This window comes from Lepisma saccharinum, chromosome 19 (assembly GCF_977018435.1).
Source record: "Lepisma saccharinum chromosome 19, izLepSacc3.1, whole genome shotgun sequence".
Lineage (NCBI taxonomy): Eukaryota > Metazoa > Arthropoda > Insecta > Zygentoma > Lepismatidae > Lepisma > Lepisma saccharinum.
Window position 1 is genome coordinate 14050555 of NC_139247.1, and position 27295 is coordinate 14077849.

The 27295-nt window shown below is 39.9% G+C and overlaps 1 protein-coding gene across 3 annotated transcripts in view; it reads left to right on the top strand.

Annotated features, from left to right (window-relative positions):
* LOC146002805 (sodium-coupled monocarboxylate transporter 1) overlaps window positions 1-27295 on the top strand; it is a 79185-nt gene that overhangs the window by 8201 nt on the left and 43689 nt on the right. For 2 of the 3 annotated variants that reach the window (XM_083140759.1, XM_083140760.1), the window contains exon 2: window positions 24272-24405. In XM_083140759.1, the coding sequence (XP_082996885.1) occupies window positions 24272-24405 (134 nt within the window). Of the gene's footprint in view, window positions 1-6698; window positions 6987-24271; window positions 24406-27295 lie in introns of those variants that run through there. The other variant, XM_083140758.1, reaches the window with a different exon arrangement.

Sequence of the window (27295 nt, forward strand, 5' to 3'; positions counted from 1 at the left end):
CAATGGGCGAGAGGTCGGGACTCGATGGTGGCCATGGCAGAGTTCGCACGTGATGGCGAGTCAACCATTCTCTTGTCAGCCGCGCTGTATGAGGCCTGGCATTGTCGTGTTGAAAGATGAGACGCCGCTTGTGGAACAGGTGCCTTCGCACTGTGGGAAGATGCCGCTCCAGTATGCGTGTATAGGCGTGTGCATTCACAATGCCCTCACAGACATGTAGTGGGCCAACCCCAGATGCCGTCATGCATCCCCATACCATCACTGACGCAGGTTTCTGTACCCGACGTGCATAACATTTTGCTTCATTCTGTTCCTCCTTCCGACAAATGACTGTTTTCCGTATTTTCCCGTACACAACATTGAAAATGGATCCATCCGTCCACAAAACCCTGTTCCACTGCCGAAATGTCCATCTCCGGTACATTCGTGCCCACCGTAGTCGATTGCCTTTGTTCAACATGGGAAGGAAGGGTTTAGCTTTCGCCTTGTACACTCGGTAACCGCATCGCTGTAGGTAACGGCGAATGGTTCTGGTTGACACTTCAATTTGAAAGCGTTCTCGAGTCCACAGTCGTAATTCGGCCACAGAAACATGATTGTTGGTCTGGATATAGCGCCTAAATATCCGTAGATCACGCACGCTCAGCAGGCGTTTTCGACCGGGGGCCTTGCCTGGCTCTGTAGTACCCGTATTTTGGTGGTGTTTGATGATGCAGTGGACAGTTGACTTGGCTAAGTTCAGTTGGCACCCTATTTCCCGTTCACTGAGTCCATCCCGTTGCAACTCCACCACTCTTCTCCTCACGGTGTTGTCAATACGTTTGCCCCTGGCCATGGTGACGATGCACTGCGGTTCCTCGGTGCACAGCACGCGCGTATATACGGCGGACTCCCTTATCGTGTCCGTGACATCATGCTTCCGTCGAATGCGCCACTATCTGGAATTTCCCGTATGGGTCTGGTGCCTGGTCGAAGTTCAATGTCACGCGTATAGTTCCCCGTTTTCGTTCTTTACGTGACCTTGGGTGCAACATGCTGGGATCACGATTCTTGCCTGCTCACACACCTCCTCTTACACATATGCGTCACTTCTGCGGGTCACCCATTCCACCGCCTATGCCTCTGTGCATTTAATCACGTATTCCTTTCAGGTCGAACTTCATTGTCAAAAAGGTTGTATTAGTATGTTTGTGCATATAGGCAAGGACGAATTTAGAAGGGTGGACAGAGGGTCGGTCCATACCTCCGAAAAGAGTTAACAATTACTAAAATTATACAGGGTATTTCTGTGACAGTGTAACAGACTTGCAGGGATGATGGATGGGAACAAACGCAACAAAATAAGATAGGGAACTCTGGTCCGTAAATGCCCCAGTCAAAAGTTACAAGCCAAAACCTTCGAAGGGCAGGCAACCACGCATAACGCGGAGGAAGAAAAGGGAAAGGATGTTTGGGGAAGTGGAGAACAAACACAGAAGAATCACTGTAGTGGCTTTAATGAGTAGTAACTGCAGCCATCATTACAGCAGTTGTTCGTAGTGACGCCCTCCTGCCTCGATACAGGCATGCTAGCGTCGCAATAAGCTCTGTCGCGTCCGCAGAGTTTATCTACATTACTCACAGGTGTCTCGTAGACAACACTTTTGACATGACCACACAAATAAAAGTCAAGTGGGATCAGATCAGATGAAAGGGCAGGCCAAGCCTATCCACCGCTGTGGGAAGATCTGTGTCAGAATATCACGAGCAGCAGCTACGAAGTGGGCTGGGGTCCCATCATGCTGAAACCACATGCGTTAACGAACGAGAAGTGGGACATGTTCTAATAACTCGTGGAGGATGTATCTCAGAAACACAGTGTACACTGGTCCAGTTAATCAAAGAGGACCTATTAAATGTTCGCCGACAATGCCCGCCAACTTGTTTACAACAACTCTGTCTTGATGGCCCTTCACGGTAGTGTCAAGGGAATTTTCATCGGCCCATACATGGCTATTGCGACTATTCAGCATCCTGTCTCTCGTGAAACTGGCCTCATCAGTTCCAGCACACAAGCATGAAACTGGGGGTCGAGCACACAGCGTTGCAGTAACCATTCACTTAACAAGACGCGGGGTGCGAAATCAGCTGGACCCAAGGCATGGACACGCTGTGGATGGCAAAGGTGCAGCTGCTGCTCCCTCAGAACTTTCCAAACAGTACTATTGGTCTCACCAATTTCACGTGGCACAGCCCGTGTACTTATGGATGGTTGTCCTTCCACCCGATCTAGTACTGTTCCTTGCAGTTCTTTGTCCTTCTTGCTCATGGAATTGGGGTCGCACCTCCCCCGTTTCCCGTAATCCACGGAACTGGATTCCCGTTTCCCGTAATCGTTCGAAAAGTCTGGGAAACATGGTTTGCGCTAGATGTCTGCGCCGTGGATACGTGGTATGATACAACCTTTCTGCTTCCCAACAGTTCCCATTTGCTCGTCCATACGCAAGCACCATATCAGCCAGTTCCTCTAGCGTATACTCCATTGCACTGATTGCAGTTGCGACGCTCGTGCTTCTAGACTACACACGTCGAGTTTGACGTTACGTCTTCCACAGGACATGCGCGGAGGATTCTTTCTCCTATCTTTTATGGTTCCCCTCCGTGTTGTGCGTGGTCGCCTGCCCTTTGATGGTTTTGTCTTGTAACTTTTGACTGGGGAAATTCCGGTCCAGAGTTCCCTATCTCATTTTGTTGCGTTTGTTCCCTTCCATCATCCTTGCAAGTCTGTAACACGGTCACAGAAACACCCTGTATGACATTATTTTGCGTAATGAAATTGAATCGGTGTTTCAGCGTTAAAATTAAATTAGCAGTATGCTTGTATGTTGTTCCTTGTTTATTTCCACGTAAATTTAGATGAAAATTTAGTTTGGATGAATCAGTTTGTATTACGTAAATAAAATTAATAATAATAACAATAATAAAAGACTCCATTCTTTATCAGCTGGAAATACCATTTTTGTTACCTTATACGTCTTGTATTTTTCTATTTATTTATACAATATTTTCCTTTGTGGTATAGCTAGAAATTATGTAGAAAGTGAATGCAATCAGAGCAAAGTTTGACCATGTGAAGATAATCTGTGAGTTTGCAAGGAAAAGCTCTTGTCTGTGATTTCCGAGTGCTGGCTGTTTTTGTTAGTTTGTCCGTTTCTCGATAAAAAAAAGTAAAGATATCTAATTATACATCATTCTTGTGGTACAAGAACCCTCCCGAAATATATAGCCTATCTAGATATGTGCCTGTGTGTAACCAAGCAATTTTTTTCTGTTCGTAAGTCAATTCCATGCTCAGAAAGGCTTATCGGGAATAGACCTGCAGTGTAGTTTGAAGTGCGATATGACCCAATGTCTAATGTGCTTTCATCAGTGATTACAATGCAACAGCAATACCACTACGCCAACGAGGAGCCATAAAACCTACTTATAAAAAGATAGGTAGTTACTATGTTGGTGTGTCTCAAAAGCAATTCTCGATTTAGACAAATTTTCGCACAATTTCTATTCTAATTTACTAAATTCTGGAAGGAGTCAAGACTCCAGGATAGTTTCGTTTTTAATTTACTCTCGACAAGTTCCGAAGAATCAGGTATTAAGACCGAATCACACGGAACTGGATTCCAGTTAGTTGGCGCTGAACTGGCTACCTGCCCGAATGTGATGACTGCCTTACTGGCTGCTTGACTGGTTTGGAGAAATAGGACATGTTCTAATTGCTATTGGCTTTCCTCGACTGGATTCTGTGGAACAGCCAATCAGAGCAAAGTTTGACCATGTCAAGATAATCTGTGAGTTTGCAAGGAAGAGTTCTTGTTTGTGGTTTCCGAGTGCTGGCTGTTTGTGTTATAGTTTCTCCGTTTCTCGATAAAAAAAAAAGTAAAGAGATGATGTGCAGTGCATTCATGTTCAGTTCATTAATATTTAGGTATTTGTGCAAACCGATGAGATGTGTACGTGACAAATATTATTAGCCAAAAATGAAAATCCTTATTATTACAAGTGTATTAAATGTTGGATTTTTTGTGTCTGTCTGAATGAATCCTGCGAATTTCATGTATATCAAAGTTAATTTAAGAGCTTGTTCGATACGCATTGATTACCATATATTTTTCGAGCCAATTTTTAATCCATAATTTTCTTCTTTAATTTTTAATAAAGGCACAACGTAGTAATTCTCCTACAACATTCTTCAAATTGTTCGTCCATCTTTACAGATTGTCTACTCCGCGCAATGTCTTATGGGAATTAAAGTCTATCGACAAATACGATGACAAGTATCGTGTGAGGCGGAAACAAGCAAATGGGTAGCCAGTTCAGCTCCAACTAGGACATTCCTACTGGAAATCCAGTTCCGTGTGATTCGGGTTTTAGTCTTGTTTCCATTTCTGATTGATTGTCTCAGTCTCTGTAGCACTCCCAACAAAGATTCGTGCTCACTATGTCCGTGCATCGCCTCTCATGTTGTTTGTTCTTGAAGAACTGTGTCAAGTCAGGTAAGTAGGTGGTGAAAACAAATTTCAGTAAAGTAGCAATAATGACAGTACAGAACTACAGAACGGATGGTCAGAATAGTTTCTTTTCTTAGGGAATAAGAACTTAAAATGAGGTACCGTTGATAAATCTCCTCCGGTCATCAACCATGGCAGGTGAATTTCCAAAAGTTTATTTGCTGTAGGTTCAAAGTCCGCCATGTTGAATAACGTCAGTATATTTCTCTCATTCTCAAACTGGTCAGTGTTCCAAGGCATTGAGCTGTTATAGAAATTCAGTACAAATTTTATCGTGACACTTGTGTTATTTTAAGAATATGAATTAAACTGACTCAAGTGCAATACCACAAGAATCGTTAGGTACCTAGTAGCTGTTAAGATCTTAGCTCGTGCCGGTCCGTGTGGCGGAGTGATTAGCACATCGCTCTACGACGTCAGGAGTCCCGTGTTCGAATCCTTTCCTGAGCATGGATGTTTGTGAGTGTCCATTCATCAAGTATTGTATACATCAATTATATCATGTATATATTCCTTGTATAGCATTACAATTAATTATTATTATACCTATTTTAAAATGCAAATAGTAATAAATAGAGGAAATAAAGTCGGGGGAACCGTCAAATTCGGAGCAACTGACGTCCTGGTATATTTTTAGGAACCAGGACAATAAGACCATACCCTCAAATGTAGGCGGGAGGAGGCGGGCTTACTTCGGGGGTTCCCCCCTTATTACATGTATTGAATAGCTGTATATTTGTGTATGATTGTTGCTTATAGTTGATAATTGTTTAAATTATATGATAATGCAAATTCAGTATGTAATGTAATAATGTAATAAAGGGAATTATTATTATTATCATATCATCACTCATCCCCATCTTCGCAAATTAGCCAAAAGTGGCACAAGATGCGAAATAAAATAAACCATATCAATCAATCATTTTAGCTCGTAAGCTCAAAACTTACAGTAGTACACTGGTCCAAATAATCGTGACAATCTGATATTGTTATATTTGCGTCGCTTTTTTCCACTTTCGGCTAATCGCGACCATGAGGATGATGAGATGAAATTGATGAAGAAGGGACACTGACAAAGAATACCGGTGGGTAGGTCGGGATTCAAGAACAGGGCTCCTGCCGTCGTAGTGCGATGTACTAATCACTCCCCCACGCATGGTTGGCGTGACAATTGATTGATTGATTGAGTTGGAGTTTTAAGTCCACTTTATGCACAGTAAGGCTAATCGGGACTGGACCTACTGTTTAAAGTGGGATCCTAACCACTATGTGCCTCCACCGGGTATCGAACCCGGGACCCCTTGATTACAAAGCGACGACGCTACCACTGCGCCAGCGGGGAGACCGGTTGGCGTGACAAGCTATAGTCAATACATAGCCTACATATTAAAATTGTTGTAACCAAATTGATGGCTAAGTAATGACTTAAGAGTTCTGTGTGTTTTGGTTTATATCATCCTGGAACGGAAATTTGGGCAGAGTTTTTAAATTTAAAAATATGGATGGAAATTCTTATGAATTAACTACATAATTACTGGTCACAACAATTCATGCTAATGCAGTTAGCCCCGTGGTGGACTGGTTAGCACATCGCGCTACGACGCCAGTGGTCCCAGGATCGAGTCCCGGCTTGGGCATGAATGTTTGTGAGTGTCCATTCGTGAATTTCATCATATCATCGCTCATCCCCACATTCGCAAATTAGCCAATAGTAGCACAAAGCGAAGTAAAATAAAGCAATAAATCAATGAACAATTTATTTATTTCTATTTAGTTAACTTGTTGAGGGCCGTTTATAATACTGACTATCATCTCCCTGTAAATCACTGTTTCTTAAGGTCACACATACTCGCATGGTACTGTTTCGGTGTTGTAGACCAACAGTAAACATGAATCTCTAGTTTCCAGAACCAGGCGTTGCTTAATTGTTGTTGTGACTTAACTTCCGGTGAAATGTGTGCTTCGAGCTCATTATTTGTACTTTCAGGACTCGACTTAAACGAGATAAGGATCTCTCACTTGTGGCTAATTTACAACCTACTCCGATATTATTCTCTTGTCTTCTTATCGTATCAAAAACTGTCTTCATGGCAAACAGTGAATTAAATTCCAGAAAGGAAATGTGTGTGAAGCAACATTCTTGCAGAAATACGTTAGGTTTCCCCACGTTCGCACTTTCTTGTGTAACTGAGGGTCATCATCTTCCATACCTGATACTTTCTTGAACGAGCATAAAAATGAGTTTCACATCAATCCTTTCGATCTGGGACTACTGCGTCTTTGGATTGGTTTTGCTTGGGTCTGTGTTAGTTGCAATGTACAACACGTTTTTCAACAAGGCAGAGAACAAGAAGGATTTTGTGTTTGCTAGAAACGTGTCTGTGTTCGCCATGGCTTTCTCAATGTCGAGGAAATCCATTGGAATTCGAGCATTTTTAGGTGAGTAGTGTAAAGTGTCTAAGCCTAGAATTGCTGGTGGTGGATGGTAACGTGGGGGATGATATCCTCTCAATTAAGAAAACTTTCATAAAACATCTCTCAACTAGGATAATTTGCATAATCATCCTCCAACTATTGCATTGTCCCCATGTTAATCCGTACAAGCAACCAGTGGCGTAGCAGTAGCATTTCGGGTGGGAACGCCAGGTCCAATGAAAGACTACGCCCTTTCTTTCTTAATACGTAGTTTACTTATGGGATTAGTCGATGTAAGTATTGTCTATTTGAAAGTAAAATCTCATTGTGTTTTGTTGCTTGAAGTCGGTCGGCTTCCGATAAAACATGATGAATGTATATTTAAGGGGGTTCTAAAGCCATGTTAAAGCATAGGTCCAAATTTGAAAATATAACCGTACAACTAATATAGATTCGGTAAGGAAGAAATTTTCCGATATAAAAGATTGTTTTATTCACTAAAAAATGTGAACCTTATAATTTTGTTACGATTGAAGGTATATAAGTAAATAACAGAAAATAAAAGGTCTCAGTCATGTTCAAACTTCTGCGTACAGATGGCGTTGAAGTGGTAGTTTTGTCAATACCAGTGCATTTTTTTCTTTTATGACTAGTATGGAAGATTTCGTAGTGAAACAAAGATCACATCTTCTTCCCGCAAGCATCTGAAATACTATGTGAAAAAATGAAAACATTTCGTACCTTCAGAGAGTAGTGCTTATCATTAAAATTTTTGAAGTGGCGTTTCGTCGCAATATACTCCGTGGTGCAGATTTTAGCCAACACTGTTGCCGATATTTCACGGCGTGTTTTCTAACGATATGATCAATACAAGTGCGTCGAAATCGTGAAAGTTAAACCAAGTTACCAGAGAATAACGAATCCAGTACATGTTGGAAGAAGGAAATATCGGAAAAACTGAAAGGTAAGTCTTAGATTTAAATGCTTGTTGCTTAATCCATCAAACGTAAAACGTTTGCAGTATGCAAGAGTGGTGCAGAATGAATGATTTATTTATATGTTGAGGAAATACCTTCTGATATAATTTCTGTGACAATATCGCTTCAACATCTCAACCTTTACAACGCAGCACGCATTTTTCCTTACAAACGAAGTTCATAATTCTTTGGAATTGTAAAATCAGAAGAGAATGTTAATATAATAATATTAAATTAGGCATAATGCAGATATTACAGTTTTGTGATTATTACTAGAGCATGAAATACCTTGATATAGATTATATTCTGGCATTAAGTCGATATTGCACAAAATGCTCTACTATCGTTCCTGGGAGATTATTTTCGTATTTCACTGGTGCTATTCAAATGTACGTACATCGGAATTTGTATTACAAATCAGTCGTTCATTATAGTTTCACTTTGCCCTTGTACAAGGTTGAAACGAGACGTTTCTGGCCTGTTTTGAACAAGAATTTTCTCTTTTATGTTTTTGAAACTTGAACACACTTCATAAAGCTCGCAAATGTTAAATGCAATAAGTGGGTTAAGCTGTTAGGTTGGATTGGAATAGATTTAATGTGAGATCCTCGAATTTTGTGCAAGTTCTGGACAACGTTCTGTTAGCTCCTTTCAGAGAATCAGACCAGAAAACCGGTTTCGTAAGCTGTATAAAACACTTCGGTTTTCTCGTCTTTCATAATTTTGAACGCCTTGTAATGGTAGTGCAACATTTTCAATAAGTTCAAGCTTTATGTATTTAAAGTGTAAAAGTACACCCTAACAGCTAAAAGAGTAAAGTCCTAACAGTCTACCAAACAATAGTTTGCGTGTTTACTGAGAATTTACAAATTAGTATAGATTAGTAAATATTAGAAGTTCACATATTTTACAAGTGCAAGGCCAATCATTTATTTGTGGGTAAGATTGATTGATTTTCAGAGAAATCATAATTTGTCCAGATTATGTTACGAATATTTGATTCAATAACCTACTGAAGTCCAAGTCATATTCATAGGCGTGCGGAAAGGGGGGGGCAAGGGGGACTCACGGACGTTCGCAGATTTTTTCCACATAGGGACAAGCAAGATATTTTTCCGTGGGGCATATTACCCCGATAATAGTGCTGCCCCCTCAAAAACACCACTTGAATTTGAAATTACCGCATACTTGCGTCCCTCCATTACATAATAATTAATGTAAATTACTATGACTGAAATCAAATTATACGTGTGAAATATATACTTTTAGGTAGATATTTGTTTTCGAAGAGGGAGGTGTGGTAATCCTTGCCCCCCCCCCTTCTAGACGTTCCATGCCCTTACATTATTATACTTTCAACTAGAAATTTAGTGTAGAGGAATCTTATGACTTATTAAACGATATTATTGGAGAAAATGAAGAATTTCAAGCCGATGAAAATTCAAAGCAACTACGGGGAAGAGGTTGCAGTGGCGCAACCACAAGGAGGTAGAGGGGCATTGCCTTTTCACAACCTTGGACAGAAATCAATTCTAGGAGGGCAAACATTCAAGTAAGAGAAAGTAAAACTAGCAGAAATTAAGAATAACAGGACAATAGGATACTCAAAATGGAATTAGTTTTCACGTCTTTCTAGCATCCAGACGGCCAGGAGCACTTGTAGGGTGGCACAGAGGGGAAATTGCCCCCTCGACTTCAAATTTTATATACAAACAAAAATACATTTCTTAAAATTTTCTTGCTCGGTTCGCTCGCAATATCTGCTTTTCTTACAGTCTTGTCAAGTTCATAGACATAGCTAGGGGACGGGGGGAGTTGTCCCTGGACGCTGAACAATCTGAATGAGAAAAATTGTAAAAGAGAACGCCATGGAGTCCCGTGATTTTTTTTGCGCCATATTAAATCAATACAGTTTTCACTTTGCAAAAATTTGGATCGTAAAATTTTCTTCCTCGCTTCCCTAGCGATTTATTTTCTGTAGTACATTGTAAATTACCAGAGACAGTGGAAGAACAATTAAGTACTTCACACAGTAGCTCTTGTAACAGCTTGGTTTGGAGGAAAAGGAGCGCGCATATTTCAGAGACAATTTATAACATTTTTGCTATTGGTTTGTTATGGGGCGGATGAATTGATTATGTAATGTATATAAATAATATATCATATACACATCCATCAATGCAATAGAACTAAAACAGTGAGATAAAGTGAAGTTTTTCTTTCCCGACTAAACTTTCAAGGCTTTTGCCCCCCCCCCCCCCAACCCCGCTAATCAAAGGGTCTGCGCACGCCTATGGTCATATTTAACATGCACTGTAAGGATAGATCTGAGTCACTGAAGTGAGTTGATACCGTGAATCAAACCTTCTATAACTCTGTTATAAAAGGACCACTTCGTTAACCATTATGGTGCAGTTTAGATTAATTGTATTCACATCCACTTACACAACATCTCTAAGTTGTTTTCATTTTATTATTAACTCAACTTGTCTGTGGTTGTAACAATGTTACATTTTTTTCATCTTTGTTAAGTTCATAGCCTCATACACCATATTAACAATATTTTTATTTTCTCCTTTTGCAGATGAACATTTGAGAATCTATTTGATGTGTCTTCTAAGAATACCTTGAAATTTGTAAAAAGGACAACAGATTTGACCAACAATGGCAACCCAATACCGTGGAAGTTTGTGGATATGCTTCTATGGAATCAAAATCGTCTGTGTGGATTGTTTGAACTGTTCACAATTTGCACTTACATGGTTGGATGGTGATGGTTTACAAGATATAAAGAGTCCAAAATATACTCAAGAAATGATGTTGCAAGACTTCTTAATATCTGGTTGCAAGTAGTCAGCAATTGGGAACGGTATATTTGAGAAACTGAAAATAATGGGAATCGTATAACTTGTTTGTCTTATCTGTCAAGTTAGAGCACACATTCCTTGAAATTTTTGCTAGTTCCAATTTTGAAGGGTATTTGCCCAAATCATAGGATATTCATTGCTTTCTGAATGGATTGATGATTTCAAGACAGCAAGAAGCATACGCATCTATGAGAGAACCACATAATGTTGCAGGATGGGCAAGAAGGAGAATGAAGTTACATTGAAAGAAAAATGTTAATGTGAATTTATACGTATATTCCGAATATATAGTTCTAGTAGTTCCTTCATGCAATGATTTTTGAATTATTTGAATTTTATTCTAACGGTAATTATTACCATATTGTATCTTAGAAAACTTCTGTAACAATTCTTATCTGAATATCTTATCTAAGAAATCGACAGTGTTCGGAAAGTTACTTTTCAAACGTAATTCAAAGTTAATCACTTGAGAAATTATTTCAGTTATAATTACTGTAGCTTCAAAACGTATCTAATTTAGTTACTTTTACAATTACTTTATTCTAGATTAGTTATATCTTGTAAGACATGGTTCAGAACATGAAATGCAAGTGCACTATTCATTTCATCGCAGATGATCACCAACAACTTAGCATTAAGTTCATATATAATTGAGGACTAAAAGTGGTAAACGTTGTAAGTGCCAAAAGCGAAAGTGTTGGGAAATCGCATCGTTCCGCACATCAGCCCGTGAGAACGTGCACACTAGTGACCTCCTTACACGCCCTTTGAACTACTTAGAGGGCTACCAGCGACATTTCACATTTACCACATTATAAAGCATGGCACATTTCACAGTTTAACGTGGAAAACGGTGTTTTAATTATTGTGGCACTTACAGTGTTTACTAATTTTAGTCTTCAATTATAATTGCTGGTGTCTGTGTTAAAGTGGTTAGAACAGCGCGTTACGACGTTAGGAGTCTCTGGTTCGAATCCCGGCATGGGTATGCTTTGTATGTGATCCTTCATAAGTTTCATCATTTATCACTCGTTCTCATCTTCGCGATTAGACAAAAATGGCAGAAAAGCGTAGTAAAATAAACTAAATCAATCAACCATATAATTATAACTAAGTTAATATATTTTATATGTAAATACAGAGGCAATAAAATCCACATCTTTTACTTAAATATGAAAAAATAATATGTTATTGTATTTTTGTTGAGCAAACAATATATTATTTAGAATTACTGTTGAACTGTGGTATACCAATGAGGATTGTTGGAGATTATATAGCCTTATGTCGAAATTATTCTATTTAAAATACACTTGGAATAGATACATTCTGGTTCTTGGCAATAAATAAGATTGTTCTCATGGTCTCACGATTTCAATAATCACTAATTCATCCCTTCTTTCAGGCGAGGATATGATTCAACAAATTGTAAAAATGGAACAGAACAAACAGAAGAATAGTAATTGGACACTTCTGTTCACATCAATTGATACATACTTCAACTTTTCGACCCTATAAAGAGTGACACTTTATGTGAACAGGAGTGTACAACTAACTTTGAACTTAGTTACTAGTTAGGTGGAAAAATAACTGAATTTCAGGTACTAATTTCATAAAGTAAGTAGTTTACAGTTAATGTTACTCGAAAATGTTACTGTTACTTCCAAAGACAGCTGCAGAACAAACCAGTATAATTCGTGAAGAACTGTGAAACAGGACTTTGGACATTGTGCGGAGGCAACATGTGTAAAATTGTACTTAAGTATTTTGAAACGAACAAACAATCACTCTGCTGCTCGTTTACCTTTATTCCCGATTTTCAAATAAAGGCCTTCCCGATGGCGTAGTGGTAAAGTCGTCGCCTTGTAGCTACTCAAGAGGTTCGATACATGGTGGAGGCGCATTGCATAGTGGTTGGGGTCCCACTTTAAACGGTAGGTCCAGTCCTGATTAGCCTTTCTGTGCGTAAAAATGCCTTAAAACATCAATTTAAGTTCTTCAAATAAATAATTTTCTTAAAGTATAGTAATTTGAGCTTTAATTTGCATTGTAACACTGTTAAGCCGTGTTTTCATGTCATTAAAATGTTGACGAAGAAAAGCTTTTATAGTATAAAAAAATATACATAAAAACGTACTGTTACTGGTGGAAAAAGGGACTAAAAGAAAAGGTACATGACCTGCTGGGAACTCGGGTCAATTCCATCCCAGAAATTAAACAACACTTATGGAATTCTTGGCAAGAAGAGTGGAGTGAACTACAAGAATCTGCCCAGACTAGAAAGTACATACCGGACGTACGGGATAGGATGAAACTTTCCTTCTTCAAACCAAGTAGGGGTATGGTCCATTTCATGACGGGTCATGGCCCATATAGGACTTATCTTCGAAGATTTAATCTTAGCAATGATGATCAGTGCTTAACATGTAGGGTGAAAGGAACACCGGAACATGCAATAGTCAGCTGTAAAAAGTATTCTGATAGTCTGATACCACGATTAAGGCAGGGTCTAGATGAGGTCACACTGGCACAGGAAATCCATAGCATCAAGACCTTCGGCATGATTAACAGACGGGCTGGACTAATTTCGTCATTAGAAGAAATTGACTACAAATCAATATCTCGAGTTAGTTCAGGAAATGAGACTTCAACATTAAGTACCACCCGACAAGTTGGAATAAGAAGAAGTAGCCGAATCAGACAAAAGAAGATCCCATCGTCAAAATAGAAGACTGAAGAAAATGGACAGACTCAAAATGAACTAAGATATTATGAGGAGGACCCAACTGCCTTGAATCGAAGGAAGTTATACATAAATCCTTAAGAGGCAGTGCAAGTTCGAAGAACTGGTGACTTGCAAAGTCGTATGGGTAATTGGTGGAAACTAATTAGCGATTGTGAGGACATTGACGTTCCTGTGAAACGGATTGATAGTGTGGAATTAAGTATGGTTGTATCAAGATTTGACTCTGTATGGACGCGAATTGAATAATGGAAACTTGGGAACTGGTATAGTGTGAACTTTGATATGATGAGAATCATTAAGAAGAATGAAGAAGATGACCACAACCTTATGGAATGAAGAAGAAACCCTTGGAACTTCCTTCTCTTCTGGAAGTCCATTTCATTTGATTCTTTTATGAGGCTCAAGGTCTAAGGACTTATAATTTGGTATGTTCTAATTATTTAATATATATAAAATTTATCTTTCATTACTTATTCATTATTTATTCTTAATGAAGAAGATAGTCTAAATTCCTTGAAAGCAAAATAAGAAGAAGCTTTTGGAACGTCCTACTTCTGGAAGACCAGATACTTGCAACTACTGTTCCTTTGGGAGGCTTAAGGTCTAAGGACCTATATTACTCAATAAATGTACTAGATAATATCATATATTCCAAGTTAGTATTTTATTATATTGATCATTATAAATTTCCCTAAGAATTTCAAGCTGAAAATCAGCACCAACGAAATCCTTAACATATACACAAGTCAATTTAGAAATTTTGGAAACACTGGTCAAACATATATATGATTTTGTTTGTTATATTTTATATTCATATTCTGTATATACTTCTCTTTTATTATATTTATTCCTATTCAAGTACAATAATCTTAGAAAACACAAACATATATACACACCTTGGTTTATTAATAGGCACTAAGGTCAGAAACTTCTCTCTACAAATACTCGAATCCTCTTCCATATTCCAATCCAAAACGGGACACTTCCCGCTCTTGTAACAGCTATGATAAGCAATCTACGCAAAAGTATACCAAGAGAGAGTGTTGCGTAGTGTGAGTGGCGAGAGGAGGCTGGAGGACCTCGTCCCTCAGTGTCCCGATACATAAAAACGTAACGTTTCCACCCTCTAACAGGGTCTTCGTCAGACGAATATTCACAATTGACAATAAGCAAAGATTATTTGGTCTTATCGTCATCCTGAGAAAATGGAACACTTTTTTGTATCAATTGGAATTCTGCAAGAAAAATACATTAGGAAACTGAAATTTACGGCCTTGTGGAAAAATTAACATTAATACTTTTAAGCATTTTTCAACAATGTTTATAATTGAAAAAATTGAAAATGTGTTTTATCTTTAATTTCATTTTACTAATACAGGGTGCGGAAAATAATATCTTGCAAATGGCATTTCAACAATGAAAGAACGGTGTGTTGCGTTGCGTTCTACCCAAGAATATTTTGAACGGTCGCTCCACACACAAGAAAAGTACTTCGCTGGAGCAAGCGAACGAAAGCAAGTCTCTGCGCAAGTAGACGACTCTACCAATGAACACGTGAGAGGGAACGGGATTGCGCGGAACGGCGGAAAGCTGCTCTAGTTACCAGTTTTCGCAGTTTCGTGTACTGCTCTGTACTCGATACCCCACCCCCTTCTCTGCCGCTATGTGCAGCCTTGCTGCAGCAGAGATAGTTGGGACAGAGTATAAAGTCTCCAATCAAAAGTAGAAAGTACTGTCATACAAAATGAAGTGTACAGTCAACGCAGGCACGTATCCAGAAATTTCTTTCGGGGGGGGGGGTGATAATATATTTTTAAGGGGTATAGATAGAACCTCACAGGTGTATATTTAAGGCCAGTGGTGCCCTTTTGGTGGCAAAGCGGGGAGGGGCGGGCAAGGAAAGTTTACTTTCTCTTGGTAGACAAGGCCTGGCATTAAGAGGCCATAGTGCGGAGGAAAAAAAATGGGGAGCAACTGTCCCCTAAATAGTAGCCACCGTTTAAGGCTGCCATTTTTATCAATTGTTTGTCCGTTTCTTCTCATCAGGCATCAAAACATCTTTGGTGTTTTTAAGTGTCTTCACGAAGCTGTTACACAATGGATGGACAATCCACTCGACGATGCGAGATTTAAACTGTGGGCTGTGAACTGGATGCACACAGTTCTCGAATATTTCTCCCTGATTCGAGCCTGAACACCAATAATGTGTTTTGTCTTCCCATGTATGCAGCTCTTATAAAAGCTGAAACCCACCAAATTGTTCATATTCAGGCCTAAGCACTCGCAAGTGTTCAAAATTGTCCGTCACAGCTTCCGCAGTCTTGTCATATATCGGCACGAAACAAAGGATGTCTTCTCGAACACAGCTGGATCGAGAAACAATTAATGCACAGTGAAAAACCCTTCCGTTCCCAACACATCTAATATTTCGACTTCCAATATGATAAAATGCTCACTCATTTATCTCCAGTGGCGTGATGGGGGTTATAACCCTCCATTGGCCCAGTATTTCTTTAAAAAAAATGACCGTCAAAGGCAGAGAAAGATGGCAAAATGAAGACTGACTACCGAAAAAAAGTATACGTTACCCCCCCCCCCCTTCGAAAATCCTGGGTATGCCAGTAGACCAACGGCACGACATGCCAGAGACCCTGGTTCGGGTCCTGGCAGAGCCTGAAAATTCCGCTAAAATATCGACCTATCCAACATCTTCCTGCTTTCTCTTCTCGACATTTATATAATTTTAGGTTGTCCCTTTGTAGTGGTTAAGTGTTTGAGTGTGGGTCGAACCCAGTTGGCTTAAATAAAAGTCATTTTTATCCCATGAAAGTCTCGGACTGCATACACGAAATTTGGCCCGGGCACAAATAAAATTACAGTTGATCTGTGCAACTTATTTATGTCTTAATAAACCGTCCCAATATCCGGTACTCCTGAAATATTCACTTTAGACCTTCGATCTCTTCTGCTCATGCCCCGAACTAGCACTACATTGAGGATCCTAGAGTTCCACAGACGTCAATATCTTCAACTTTGGACACGAACTAGAAGTAGACTTCGGTAGTTTACGGGAAATTGTCTCACTAGTACTCTTCATTTTCGAATTACTAACAGATTCTGTTGCACTGATCAACCGGGAAATTGAAGCCGGGTATTTACGTCTTCATTATATTCTAGAATGTTCCGCAGGTAAAACGTTTCGTTAATATTACCAGTGGTTCGACCCCAGCTCTTATTTAAGAACGTTTCCTTTTCCGCTTTCCAAAGAATAAATAATACAAAGAATCGTCCTACTCGTGGCACGCTTTGTTGTGCAGCTCCCAAATGATGACAAATCTTAACACAATGATTGCGCTCGCTGCGACAACAACAATGAAAACGCATGAAAAGTTTACGTGCAATATTGTCAATAAAAGGGTTATAGAAGATTCTCCGTCTTGCCTCGATAACTACTCTCCTTAAATTATCGTCACATTATTCAAGAAGCCAAAAAACTAATTTATCCAGTGTAAACTGATAAGATTTCCTGCGGGGGCTCGGCCCCCTGATCTCCACTGACCTCACTTGGCCCGTTTCGTGTTTGAATTAACTGCACTTATTAATGTATTTTCTTCTCTGCGTTCTGAATATTAAAATAAATACTGAACATAAAACAACGAATTTTATATTAATATTTAACTACACTCATTATTGCATTTTCTTCTCTGCGTTCTAAATATTAAAACAAATACTTAATATAAAACAACGGATTTTATATTAATATTTCGACTATTACTACCTTCCACTGATGATATATCGCTTATTTCTGTAAGAAGAACATACTAACTAACTAAAATCTCATGATTATAAATTTCCCTAATTTACTACTATTTTTTATTCACTAACTCACCTCTAACCAATATGGCGTCATCTCTCTTCGAGTACCCTAATCGACCTACCTGTATGTATCTACCTTGGTTATATTTACGCGGAGATCTAGCAACATGGCCCTCGGTTGCCATGGCAAACGGTGCTGCCATCTGTTATCGAAACATTACCACAAAATTGCCTTTAGTACGGCCTTAAAGCTAGCAAATTAGATGCCTCACTATGCAACAAAGGTTTGGAAGGCTGGTGTTTTATAGCCTTTTCTTTTTATTAGATTATTCTTCAGAATACGCTACGCTATTCGGAGTATTTGCCCAAAATATAGTACATGCATAACAAACTATATTTCAGCACACTCAGCTAAACAAGGAAACCTTTCGACATGACGCAAGTCATTAAAAAACATACCTGAAAGACAAGCACTTCTAGAACAATAGTAGACGCATTATCATTGTGAATGATCTAATTATTGATTGATTTGGTTTATCTACTTCGTCTTTGTGCTACTTTTGGCTAATCGCGAAGATGAATATTATAGTGATGAAACTGATAAAGTTGAAGGGACACTCTCAATGAATACCCATGCTAACCACTCCGCCACAGAGATCGGCGCATGAGCAATCTATCGTACATACACTCTACTGACGCAGTAGTGCAGATTAGTAATTCAGACTACTGTCTGTCATGCATCACGTTGTCTCAAAAAGAACCTGGTAAATATATTAAAATAATATCGTTCAGAGATAATTCGATATTAAGAGTTTTGAAACGGACGCTAAACATTTTCATTGACAAAATATAATGGATTTAAATATTAACGAACAAATAAACTTTCTGATATGTTAGTTTTCCGGCAGCCACAGGCAGAACTAACCTTTCATACTAAGAGGACTGAAAACTCTGAAGAAAACTGTGTTGTCTTTCAAGTTTTTAATGAACATCGATGTTCGTCACAAAGAAGTGGCATATTTGAGTTTTGTAAAGTTCATTGAGTCATATTGCGTATTGTAGCATCACACAGCACGAGCGCGAAGAACCGGGTACGTTTGTCGTCTGCATCGGCAGGCAAGAAGGGTCACACGAGCCCTAGAATCAATCAGGTGCTCCGTACGCCGGTGTCAAAGAGAGCCTTTCGCGCGAGCTGTAGAGATCCAAGCTTTCCCTCCAGAGAGGCAGAGTCCTGGATACCAAACCTACCGGCCAGCAAAGGGATTAGAAAAATGCTTCAACGAGAGCTGTTTAGTGGAGCGTTGTAGGCATACCGAGATAAATAGCTATTATAATGCCATACAGCTCAAACATGTATATACAAGGTTTGGATAAAAAGTAATGGCAACACTGGTATAATTGGTACTTGACTGTATTGGCAGAAGAGCACGTGTTACATTCCTTCAAAGTAATCGCCCCTCATCTCTACGACCTTCTGTCACACGTATGGAAGGCGTCGTACACCGTCAGCGCGTCCATCTCTGTCGATGTCCCGCAGTGACCGCCCTATAGCACGTATGATGGCTTCGCGCATGTCGTAGTGCTTCCCGTCCAGTGGTTCCTTCATTTTGACAAAACGGTCGTAATCACACGGTCTCATACCGGTGAATACGGCGGATGTTCCAGTACCTCCCACTACCAGTTATGCAGGAGCGCCGTCACATTGTTCGCAGTGTGACACCTTGCATTGTCAAGCAGGATGATGGGACACCGTGCCGTCGCTTCCTTCTTAATGCGAGACGAACGTGGTGTTGCAAGAAGGTGCAGAAGTAGGCTGCGTTGACCGTCTGCCTGAGAGACGTTGTTCTCCTTGCCTAAACATATTGTTAGGGCGCTTGCACTCTCGTCCTCTGCTTCAGAGCGCTGCTGTTTTTGACTGAATAACATACAATCGCTCCCACTCACTATACTTCCTCGTCTGACATACCTTTATCAGCCACGAAACGCTTGTGGCGCTGTGACTCACCCCTTTCACGGGACAGCAGTGTTGCCATTACTTTTTATCCAACCCTTGTAATTAGTAATGTTTTTACTTTTTATTTACAACATTCAAGCAATTTTCCCCATTTTAAATCAGGGAACGAAGGGCGTATTGGCATTCAATAACGCTACGCCACATATCGTGAAACTAAACCAAGCAAGTTGGTATACATTAACTGGATCTCGATTGAGAAAAAGCTAACGTACTCTTTGCCGCAGTTAGCAAATAACTATTAGAACCTCAGTTTGGTCAACATGTTCCACCAAATTCCAAAACGTTGTGTTCCGAGCAATATGCCTCCACTGCTTGGGAAGTATCTCATATCCTTAGTGTTTGCAGCTATCTTAGCTTTGCTTTCGTGGAACTACATATATTGCTTCTAAAACCAAGCACAGATATGTTCAAGGATTCTCGTTTGCATTATACCAAGCTTTTGCTTGTCCTACCCTGAGCGGTGCAAAATCTTCAACCTACATAGCATAGAGATGCTCATGAGCTCCATGTGAGTTTTAAATTTCTCTTGGTATCCTTAAGCTCAAACGCTACTGATTTCTCCAACAAACGTCGATAGAACATTAATATCGGATATCGTGAAAGTCTTGAACTGATTCTAGGTCCTTGATTCCATCCTTCGTACCTCGCAGTCCTGGGTCTATATCACGTTCTGGTCGCCCTTGAACTATGCCACTTTAGGTCCAAGCTGTTACCTTTCCAGCGCTAGCAATCGTTCGACAGTCCCTGTGCCAATTGGAAGGGGAAAAAATATCATCTGCCAGACAGCTAAGAGCAAATAGGAAGAAGTGAAGCAGAGCTTATGTATGCACGTGACATATGCAGTCACTTTGTAGTTTAATTCTCCATTTTCTATGTCTTCTTAAGGAATATAATGATATCTAGTTTTCATTGTACTAAGTAGTGTGATGCACGTACATGTTTGTGCATTCTCGAGGTAGCTTATGTGTAGCGTGGCTTCCCGAGGACTTGCACTCGACAGTAGATAGCGACATTACCACGTGGCTTCTACTAGAAAGGTCAACGTTGGGCAAGCGCGTAAACAGCAACTGCATATGCCAAAAGTGCTCCAATCTGTTCTTTCGAGCTAGAGGACACGGTGGAACAATAACCAGAAGAACTGCGATTCAGGTTCCTCAATTTCCTTTGGATGCTCCTTTCATCCGTAGGTTCATTGGTTTCAGGTTGAGGCTTGTGACTCTCTTCTACACTCACAAATAATATTTTTTTTAATATATTTCCTATTGTACGAACATATGATCATAAATTAACAGAGACCCACTAAGTTCAAGAACGATGCATCAATGTCAATGATTTAAAAGTTGTTGAATTTGATTCGTTTTTGTTTGGTAGGAATATTGATTTCATGTTTATAATGTAGACTAATTTGTAAAGTATCATTTCAAGCGAAATAAGAATTCAAGAGGTACAAACTGTGTTTTTGAATTCGTACAACGTTAATTTGAATATCATGGAAAAGTCCAGTTCGCATATGGTATGAACTATACAGGGTGTTTCGTAAGTTCGTTTACAACGCTTGGGAGGTGATTGTATGAGTGAAAATTAGGTGGAAAGTTCATGTAACGAAATTCCGGAAACGGCTTTGTTGCCGAGTTATTGACGTTTGAAAACGTGGGAAAATGATTTTCCGAAGTGAATAATGGCAAAACGAGTGGAGAGAAGTCGTCGGTGTTGGGCTGTCCACTAAGAAATTGGGTACGCTCTTGTCAAAAAATCACGCGGCAATGTTGTGCAATGTCGGTGCAAGGGATTCCCCATAGGACGCGAACGAAGATGTTGACGGGAGTGGGGTGGGTGTGCGTTCTGCGTGAGCTGGTATCGACGAAAATTGGTATGTGTTGAATGGCACCAAAAAACAAAGAAAATTTCCTGAGCAAAGGGCACCATGACGTAAAAACGAAAAAAAAAGAACTGTCATAGGTTGCATACCCTGAAGGGCACACAGTATGCTTAATGGAGATGTGAACGGAACCTCATCACAGACGGTTTTCAAAGTGTCCACCATGTACTTCCAAGCAGAGGCGACAACGGTGAATCAAGTATTGTCTAGTGCGACCCAACAACCCCGGCGTTTCTGTTATCGATGCTGCAGCTACATTGATACGGGCAACGAGGTCCTCGGCTGACATGACAGGTGTTTCGTAAACGAGGCGTTTCATCTCTCCCCAGAGGAAGAAATCCAGGGGCTCAATATCAGGCGATCGAGGTGGTCATGGCACAGGCCCTCCCCTGCCAATGCACTGGTTGTGGAATATGGTATTGAGGAAATGCCGCACATTCCGATCGAAATGTGGGGGTGCACCGTCATGTTGAAACCACAGTCTTTGTCTCAGTGCCAAGGGAACGTCCTCTAGTAGTTTAGGCAGAACCTCACTGTGAAATGCTTGATAAGTGGGCCCACATAGGCGAACAGGGAAAATGTACTGTCCAATCAAATGGTCATACAGTATCCCGCACCACACATTCACTGCTTATCTTTGCTGATGATGTGCCACTAGCAGTGCATGTGGATTTTCATGTTCCCACACATGACTGTTTTTACTATTGAACACACCAGTTTTCGTGAAGATAGCCTCATCAGTCCATAGTACCGTATTCTGAAAATTGGGGATAGTTAATGAACAAATCATTGGCAAAATTCCTCATGGGCCAAAGTCCCGAGGTAAAAGTTCTTGCACTTTCTTCAATTTGTACGGGTGCATCCTCTCTTCTTCCAGGACTCGCCGCACATTCACATGGGAAGTGTTTCGTTCGTGGGCTAATGCGCGCGTACTGGTGCCTGGATGATCCATCACTGCAGTTAGCACATCTTCCACAAACCGTCGTGTTCGCACACTTCGCGGTCGTCCAACTTCTCTACGAGATGGCAACACTGATCCTGTTTCCCGAAGTCGAGTGTCTACAGTTTGAAATAAGGTGTGCGATGGTAAAACCCTATTTGGAGAACGTGCCCCATACAGACGCCTTGCAGCACGGCTATTACCTCCAGCCTTCCCACAAATCAGATGCATGTCCGCCGGCTTTTGGGACGTGTATGCAGCCATTCCTTACACCGGGCTACAAGTGTTTATGGCCGTTAACACTAGTACACTTCACAGAACACGATGGGCTGTGGCTAAGAAATAACACGTAACACTGCTAGGTCAAATGTTTGCCCAACACCACTGTCCAAGAACCTCACGTCTTTCCATTCAACCGTGAATGTTTAACAACCTGCTGCTGGCACATCACCTGAAGCACGAATGGCACAAACACGTGCGCTCCTTCATGAGGAAACCTACACTGTTGGCGCCCCTAGCGGGAAATGTGGTACTTAACGTCAGATCACACGAACACCCATCTGCCCTTCAGGGTATGCAACATGTGACAGTTCTTTTTTTTCGTTTTTACGTCATGGTGCCCTTTGCTCAGGAAATTTTCTTTGTTTTTTGGTGCCATTCAACACATACCAATTTTCGTCGATACCAGCTCACGCAGAACGCACACCCACCCCACTCCCGTCAACATCTTCGTTCGCGTCCTATGGGGAATCCCTTGCGCCGACATTGCACAACATTGCCGCGCGATTTTTTGACAAGAGCATACCCAATTTCTTAGTGGACAGCCCAACACCGACGACTTCTCTAAACCCGTTTTGCCATTATTCACTTCGGAAAATCATTTTCCCACGTTTTCAAACGTCAATAACTCGGCAACAAAGCCGTTTCCGGAATTTCGTTACATGAACTTTCCACCTTATTTTCACTCGTACATTCACCTCCCAAGCGTTGTAAACGAACTTACGAAACACCCTGTATATTCAGTGTAATCTACAGTTGTAGTTCCACATGACTAGTTCAAGAGGACTCTCATCTCCCATCTCTGCAACATAATGCCCAGTCTATCGACTTCCTTATCTATTTAACTGTCTCTATCACTAACATCAACGAGTTATTTTTCTTCTTTTTCTTTTATTGAGTTCCAAGTCCTTAAGTAGATTCATGGTACCTTGTACTCTACCTGACCCCACTCCCCCTTTCCTCCAATTACCTTTCTGTGTTTTCCTCTTTTACCTCTCCTGTTCTTTTCTCTTCTGTCAGTTCTATCAGAACAGATCCCTCATTCAAAATTTTCCTTTTGTGTCAGTTTTGAATTTAAGCCTCAGTCGGCAACTAGTTTTATCTTGTGCTCTCTCTATTTATTTCAGAGTATACCTAATTTATCTGCATTCTCTCCTTTCATCTTCTATCTGTTTCAGCAAATCCTTGTTATCTTGACCCATCAGTCTCATCAACTCATATTTCTTCCTCTTCCATAATTCTTTCTCTTCCTGTGTCATATGTTCTTGTTATTGTTTCTGTGGCTGGTTCTATCTTGTTCTTGTTTCTGTTGCTGGTTCTTTCTTGTTGTTATCGTTTGTCCTTTCTAATTCTATATTGTTCTTCCATGTCCTCCTTCTTTGTTCATTTCTCATTTGCTCTTGTTTTTGTCTATCATATGTCTTCTTCCATTTTCTAGAGCATAGTTTGCAATAGTTACTTCACTCCCAGACTATTATATCTGTCTTTCTGTTTGCACAGTCAGCACTTCAATTATTTCAAATGAGTACTGGGCCTTTCATTAGAGGAAAATCTGCACAACTCAGATGGGAGTTTTTGTTACATTGGCTACATTGCATCTTCAGCCATCTTCTTTTGTAAACAAGAAGTCACAGTGTAAATCTTTGTTTTACACTTGCTGCTTCTTGAGCTTTGTGCTAGCATACCTACTTTAATCTATCTTGCGAGTTCTGTTTTGTGAAACCAGAAATGCATACCTGACAAGATTACAAATATAAAATATGACAAAATATTGTTGTTGTTCTTTTCTTTCAGGCTATCCAGCGGAACTGTTCTATCGGGGATGTACACTATGGGAGACTATATACTCTACTATTTTGACATATCCAATTGTCTGCTATATATTCATACCTGTTTATTATAAGTTAGGCATAACATCAGTATATCAGGTACATATTATCAAAATAAAATTTTATAATTCATACTTGTTTTCGAAGGGCAAATTAATAGAATATGAGTTAGTTGTAATTTATTTTTGATTTATCATCATCATGATCCTTTACCGTTTCTTGCCTCTGGCTGGGTCAGCATTGAAGTCAAGCCTCTCAATTTTTTCCTGCTCTTCCACCACTCCTCTCTTTCCACGGTGTTCCAATCTTGTCCTCTTCTCCTAACACTCTCCGCTATCTGCTCTTTCCACAGACATCTTCGTCTCCCCCTTGGCCTTATTCCCACTCCTTGTGTATGGTAAGATTTTACTGGTAGTCCTTCTGCATCCATTCTCTTCATGTGTTCGAACCATCTCATCTGTGCCTGATCTATCCTGTCCTGGAGCTTCACCACACCCACTGTCTGTCGGATCTCCTCATTCCTTATTTAATTTAATTAAATTTAATTTGTTTAATTTTATTTCATTTGTTGTTATTCTAGAGGTAGGAGTAGTAGTTCTCTTTTTTTCATATTATTTTAATAATTATTACTCCCCCCAGGGGGGTTTACTATTACTAAGTATGTGGAGAGGCACCCACGGGATCCCGAGCGGGTTAACGGCTCCAAAGGCAGAAGAAGATGGATGGTCATCTCAATGGCGGCGGAGGCGGAAGACCTAGAGGCGTAACACCTCAAAAAAACCTTGGTCCATCTGGCTCCAGATGGTAGCACCTGGTAAGGGCCCATAGCTAGGGTAACGGCGAAGACCCCAACGGCAGATGCGGCGGAGAAGGAGTCCTTTGGTACGGCGCAGATGGCGGAAGAGCCACTACATTCCCAAGTAGTTAAAATTGGGAGAACCGCAGTCTAGTGCCGAATAGGGATCCTCAGAAGGCTAAGGGAGAAAACCCCGACAGAAAACCAGCCATGGCTTTGAGGCTGAAAGGACTAAACACCCAAAGGCCCCCGTATCACTGGGCTAATCACCCGCATAGGGCTAGATGATGATTCAGAGAAGAATTGAATGCTTCAGAAACCCCGGACAGATCTCACAAAGACGACAACGCAAGAATAAGGAAACGAAAATCGGAACCTGGAATATCAAAACATTAAATGGTAAAGAAGTAGAAGTAATCAAGGAAATGAAAAAATACTTGGAATAAGCGAAGTAAAGAAGAAAGGAAATGGAGAAATATGCTTGAAGGAGGAAATGTATTGAGATATTCAGGAGTTCCAGTTGGAAACAGAGCAAAAGAGGAAGTAGGAATTATAGTAACAGAAGAAATAGAAAGAGTAATCAGCTGGGTTCCAGTAAATTCAGTAATAATAACTCTAGACATAAACATAGAAGAAAAGATTACACTGATTCAAGTATATGCACCAACCGAAGATGCTAATGTGAGAAACATGGAAGAATTAATTCTACACAGAATTACAATCAAAATTGGAGAAAGCAGAAAGAGGATGAAGAAAAGTTATAATTATGGGAGACTTAAATGGAAGAGTGTTAAATGATCACTTGAGTGGATTCGGAGCACTAGGAAAATATGGAGGAGAAATTATTAAAAACGGAAATGGACAGAGAATCATAGCTTTTTCCATAGAGAATACAATGCTGATAGGAAACTCTTTCTACAAACATAAAACAATACATCAAGTAACATTTGAAGGCGAAGGAAGAAATGCCAAAAGGATCATAGATTATATAATATACCCACAACAAATAAGACAACGTATCCGAGACATACAATTAATAAGAGGAGCAGAACTTGGAACCGACCACAGGCTGCTGGTTGCGGAAACACTGTTTTACACAGGGATGAAGAAGGAAAATAAAAAGACCTATTACAAAATAAAAAAGGAGAGTTGAAGAAAGAAGAGAAAAACAAGAATATCAGAATTAAGTAGGAGAACGACTAATCCAAGAAACATTTGAAGATGAAGATGTAGAGGAAATGTGGCAAAAAATTAAAGATGTAATACTCAAGTCAGCGGAGGAGGTATGTGGGAAGAAAAGAGTAAATACAGGAAGGAAAAAAAACAGATGGTGGAATGAAGAGGTGAAAAAGGCAGTACAGGAGAAAGAAAAAGCATGGAAAAATATATCAATTCAAAAAGAGATGAAGACCTATTAGATTATTTAGAGAAAAACACAGCTAAAATAATAGTGAGAAAAGCAAAGAGCCAAACATGGGAAGAATTTGGAGAACAAATGGAATCACAATACAAAGAGAATAAGAAAGGATTTTGGTGCATAATAAATGGAATAAAAGGAAAAGATGGAAGAAGAGTAAGAAGTGTAAGAAACAAAGTAAATATTCTAGAAACGCGAATTAAAAATGTATTGAAAACATGGAAAGAATACTTTGAAAGTAAATTTGAAAAGGAAGAAGGCATGGTAACAGCAGACGGGAGGATTGGAATCAGAATAGACAAAAAATAGGAAGAAGTAGAAGAAGAATACAAGAGCAGGATAAAGAAGAGGATGATAATGAGATAGGAGAAATAGTAAAGGAAATTGAAATAGGAGAAGTATATGAAGCAGTGAAAAGAGTAAGAAATGGAAAGGCAGCAGGAATAGATGAAATAGCTCCAGAATATATAAAATATGGAGGAAACACACTATTGGGAGCAATGACTAAACTGTATCAGAAGATCTGGAGAGAAGAAAAATTACCAGTAGAATGGGAAAATAAGATTATTATACCAGTGAATAAAAAAGGAGACTCAACCAACTGTGAGAACTATCGTGCAATATGTCTATCCACCATGGCACTTAAGGTGTATTCAAAAATATTGGAAGTAAGGCTAAGAAAAGAGATAGAATAGGATATGGAAGAACAACAGGCTGCTTTTTGTTCTGGGAGACAAACACAAGATCACACATGTATTCCATCCAAACAATATGTG